Source organism: Solanum stenotomum, chromosome 9 (assembly GCF_019186545.1).
Source record: "Solanum stenotomum isolate F172 chromosome 9, ASM1918654v1, whole genome shotgun sequence".
Classification (NCBI taxonomy): Eukaryota; Viridiplantae; Streptophyta; class Magnoliopsida; order Solanales; family Solanaceae; genus Solanum; species Solanum stenotomum.
Genome location: NC_064290.1, coordinates 42,850,637 through 42,855,769, shown reverse-complemented (window position 1 = coordinate 42,855,769; position 5,133 = coordinate 42,850,637). Strand labels below are relative to the sequence as shown.

Genomic DNA, 5,133 nt, shown 5'->3' with positions numbered 1-5,133 from the left:
ACTAAAAGAACAAGTTTCTTAAAAATGAAAAGATTTAAACTTTTCTGATAAAATATAAATATTAAAATTATCCTTCACATCCTCCAACACACTTTATTTTCATTTCATCCTTATCACCCCATTAGTGGTAGAATCAAGATTTTTAATAAGGAGGTTTAAAATATGAGAAGTAAACACACGAACTAGTGGAAGGGGAGTTCAACATCTATTATACATATCTAAAAAATAATTTTAACCATGTATAAATAGTAATATTTTTAACCGAAGGGGGTTCGGATAAACCCCTAAGTAGGGGCAGAACACATTATAGATTATATATAAATATTTTTAAAATAGTATTTTTTTTATCTACGTACTATATGAAATTATACAAAAAAAATAAATAAATTATAATTGTCTAAAATTGAAAGTTGTTTCAGCGTCAAACGAAAGTTAGTCCCACCACCGTCCTAGAATATCACTACTCATGTTCTGTTAGCAGTGACATTTCAACTTAGGTGCAATGTCACCGACACCCTTCGCCCACAAAAACCCACAAAATCTCAAAGGCATGTCATCTACCGATCTACGTATTTTTACTTGTCATATTTGGATTTGATATATTTATTTGAAAAATAATGATTGATATAACTATTATATCACACTATCAATTCCTATTAGTTGATGTTTAATACTCTTTCTGTTCATTTTTACTTGTCATTTATTTCTAAAATAAATTTTCATAGTCACTTTTGACATATCAAGAAAAGACAATAAATTATTTCATGTTTTACTCTCAGCGTTAAATATTCCTTCCAGTTCAAATTAATTGAATTGTTGAGACATTTTTCATTTTTCAAATTAACTTAATTGTTCAATTTTCAAGACTACTTTTAGAATGTTCTTCCAATTTTACCATTCATAAGTTAGTATTGGAATTAGTTATTAATTAATGTTTAGCTATTTTAATCATAAAATTGACAATAATTAATAAGGGTAAAAATGGAAAGTTATGCCTAATTTATGTCTTAATATTCTTTTCTTAAAGGGTGTGAAACACCTCAACAATTCAATTGATTTGAAATGGAGGGAGTACTTATTTTCCAAATCATTTTCCAAGACATCTTTTAATGGGGATAGTTTGGTAAAATACTTATATCATTCATTATTTTCTTAATGGTGTGGCAAGTCAAACTGTGACACGTAAAAGTAAACGGAGGGAGTATTATGTTTTGAAAAATGATTTATGGAACAAGTAATTAATGTTACGTTTACGTAAAACATGGAAAAAATACAGTAATTGTTTTTTCTTAATATGTTAAAAATCACAAGTAAAAATAAATAGAAAAAATTCTTTTTGTCTCAATTTATGTGATACATCTTTTTCTCTAGACTGTATTAAAAAGAATATCAGTATCTTTTTATAATTAAAAATAATTTTTTTTAATTTTTTTTTATTCTTAATAACATGATTTATATCCATATAAATAATTATGAAATTGATGAAGTATACTAATAGGTCAACACGAGAGGTGAGAGTCATAAAACCATGCACGTTCCCTTCTACTTATATATATATCTCTTTCTTCAATGCTCTCACCTGTCCCCCAACTATAACAATAAATTTTCCCCTTCCTCCCCTTCTATATATTTATTAATTCATTATTATCAATCAAAAATTTTATCCATAGGCTTACTAGCCAAAATTAAACTACGTGCATGCTCATTATTATTACTATAAAATTAAGTGTGGGACGTTATTATGGGTAATTTATTTTGTGGAGTGATTTTGGTACTTTTATGTATAACTAGTACTTGTCCTTTGAAGTGCTATGCTGCTGATGAGGATTTTTTTCAATCAGAATGTTTGCAAGTGCCAACATCCGAGTTTTTGGGTTCGGTTAAGTCTACCATCGACATTGTTCGTCAAGTCACTTCGTTAGTGTCAAAATTCGCTAGCTTCTTTGGCGATTTTCGACTTTCTAATGCCATTTCTGATTGTCTTGATCTGTTGGATCTCTCAGCAGATGAACTTACTTGGACTCTTACTGCTTCTCAGAATCCCAAAGGTATCTATCTATTTATTTACACTGTATTAACTTTACCATCAAGGTTGTGATTGAGTGATAAGTACTTCTTCGTCCTTAATCAGATGTTTCGAGTTTAGGGAGTATTTTACCTGACTTCCTGATGTGAATCTAGATTTAATGAGACTTCAATGTGGGTACCGGATATTGATTAGAAAACCAAAAAAAAGAAAATTACCTATCTTTAATTTGTTCATTTTTGATGAGTTATGCACTTTAGGAAAAGGTTAACGCACTTAATTTTTTTCTGCTCTTTTTGAGATAATCGCTTTAAACCTTTAATTCGCAATAGGTGTCTGTCTTGTTCCTTTATCTTTTAGGCCTGTTTTACGCTTTATTCGAGTAATAAAAGTTTACTACTCCGGCTATTCGTATTTACTTGTCAAATTTTAAACTAACACACATAGTAGTTTACTATTATACTACTATTAATTGATAGAGTCTCAAACAAATTTACTTACTGTATTTTTCAAAAACATTAATTCAATATTAATAAATTGAGGATATAATCCAATCCTCTTTGATTTGTCAAAAATGACAAGTTAAAAAAATTGAATTATGAAATACTTAATAAATAAATAGGGACGGAAGGAGTACTACTTTAAAAATCAAATAGAAAGCTTTTAGCTCCAATCCTCTGTTTTATGCTTTTTTTAGTTTTTCTTAAAGAGGGCGGTTTTCTTAAAGTTTTAATATTTTTCTTTTAAACTAATGGTCAAAAATATATTGAATTATTACTTTTTTATGAGTTTCACATCCACTTTAGATTTGAAAATCCCCCTAGTAAAAGATGTTTATAGGGTATTTATATGGTTTAGGGTGTGTAGGAAGTCGTCCTAGTCAAACCAAATTTGAATAGGAAAAGCTGAAATCGAAGGCATATGGGCAGGGAGGAACTAGTAAGGGCCCGCGTGGGTTCATGAGTGACCAGAGGCAGATCCACATTTATATATAGGGATGTACGTGAATCCGTTAATTTCAAAAAAATTATATATATATATCTTAAGAAATTGACAAAAATTAGGATATGATTAATAGTGTATCTATGAGGAGTAAAAGTGCCCTTGTATTACTGATACAAGCCAGATGAACCACCTGCAAGACTAGAATTTGAATCCAGTTAAAGCCCTAATATACTCAAAATATTGACCTTTTAGCTGAATATCATCCTCCCAATGACTAATCCAAACACAAAAATTTGTAATCATGACGAATCAATCGAACATAATAAGTCATCTTGCATAGTAATCACATATCATAAGTCATTTCACAATCGTAATACCATAATAGGGGCAACTAAAAAAAATCAATGTTCAGTTGAAATTCTTGTTTAAAGTCGTTAAATCATGTTTTCAATCATTGGGCTATTCATAGAGCAAAATTCATGTTAAAATCATCATTTTAAAATTAAGTCCAATAGTCCCAATTGTAGGGAAAATAATGTACATATTCATATACATAATTCATAATATAGAACGATATCAAAATATGAAGACTTGTTGTGAGTTTGTTCCACATGCACTTAAGTCTCGTTAAAACATGTGACATGACATTTTAACCCCAATATATATATATATATATATTAACAATATATAAAAGTAATAATTTTTTATTGAGTAAATAATATGGATGATTTAAAATAGTTAAAAAATATATTGCTAAAAAAAGGAATACTGTGACATGTCATTTCATTAGGAGAGAAAAAAATGTTTTTACTGTATCAAAAAATAAAAATAATATTTCTAGGCAATTTCAGAATTTACCCAGTTTAATTATTGCCTAGATTGTACCAAATGTTACCAATTTTCCCCAAAAGAAAATGTATATATACTTCTCAAATCTTTTACATCTTTTATCATAAAAAGAATAATTGGAGATCTACTCTAACATTTACATAATTTTCAAATTTGTTGGGGTAATCTTTATGTTAACTTTAATATGTCATATCCCATATTCCAAAGAATCCGATCCTAGGATAATCTTGCCAAAAAATGTTGGAGTGGTTTCGACTTTAGAGTCGTTTGAAACTGTTGGTATAAAATACCACAAATATAATAATATACAGTTAAAAATAGAATTACATTTTAAAATGCTAGACCAACAAAACTTCTATTTAACAAACGTGAACTTAGAATAAAGAAATGTCAAATCATGAATTGAATAATCACCTAACTTATTATATTTTCGAGGTATACGTGTGTCACGTGGAATATATCAAACCTTTTTTTCCTAATATTTATTTATTTTCGAAACATAAACATTACATTTTTAATAACATTGGTGGTATGATGGGACAGGGAAAAACAACAGTACAGGTAATCTAAGTGCAGATTTGAAGAATTATTTAAGTGGAGCATTAATTAATCAAGATACATGCACCGAAGGATTCGATGGCACAAACGGACTAGTCAAGAATTTGGTTGCGGGAAGTCTCAACCAAGTCACTTCATTAGTCCGCGACATTCTTCTTATGGTCCGCCCCGTCCCTAAGAAAAACGTCTTCCCCTCGGAGGCCAATGCCAGACGTGGGAAGCCGTGGCAATTCTCCCGAGAAAGAAAATTAACGGAAGACAACAATTCATTTCCTTCGTGGATTAAACCAAAAGATAGAAGGTTATTGCAAGCATCAAGTCCAACTAAAGGGGTAGTTACAGACGTTGTCGTAGCTCTTGACGGAACTGGTAATTTTACACGAATTAAAGATGCGATAGATGCAGCACCACAATTAAGTACAAAAAGATTTGTGATATATATTAAGAAGGGAATTTATAAAGAGTATGTGGAGATTAGCAAGAAAAAATGGAATATTATGATGATTGGTGATGGAATTGATGTTACTATTATTTCTGGGAATAGAAATTTTATTGATGGATGGACCACTTATAGATCTGCAACATTTGGTAAGTTTTCATTTTCATTTATTGTCATATATTATCATAATTCACGTGGAGTTACGTACTCAATATTTCAAAACATCCCCCCACTTTTATTTAATAATGATAGGACGCATATTGATAAGATTATAAAAATACCACTATTTTTATTCTGCTTTTTAAACATGGCCCAT

At 29.6% G+C, this 5,133-nt stretch overlaps 1 protein-coding gene across 1 annotated transcript in view; it reads left to right on the top strand.

The window, feature by feature from the left end:
• The first annotated feature begins 1,534 nt into the window (after positions 1-1,534).
• LOC125876778 (pectinesterase/pectinesterase inhibitor PPE8B-like) overlaps positions 1,535-5,133 on the top strand; it is a 10,729-nt gene continuing 7,130 nt past the window's right edge. Inside the window, exons 1-2 of the mRNA XM_049558026.1 lie at positions 1,535-2,048; positions 4,364-4,966. Of these exons, the coding sequence (XP_049413983.1) occupies positions 1,742-2,048; positions 4,364-4,966 (910 nt within the window). The 5' untranslated portion in view covers positions 1,535-1,741. The remainder of the gene's footprint in view (positions 2,049-4,363; positions 4,967-5,133) is intronic.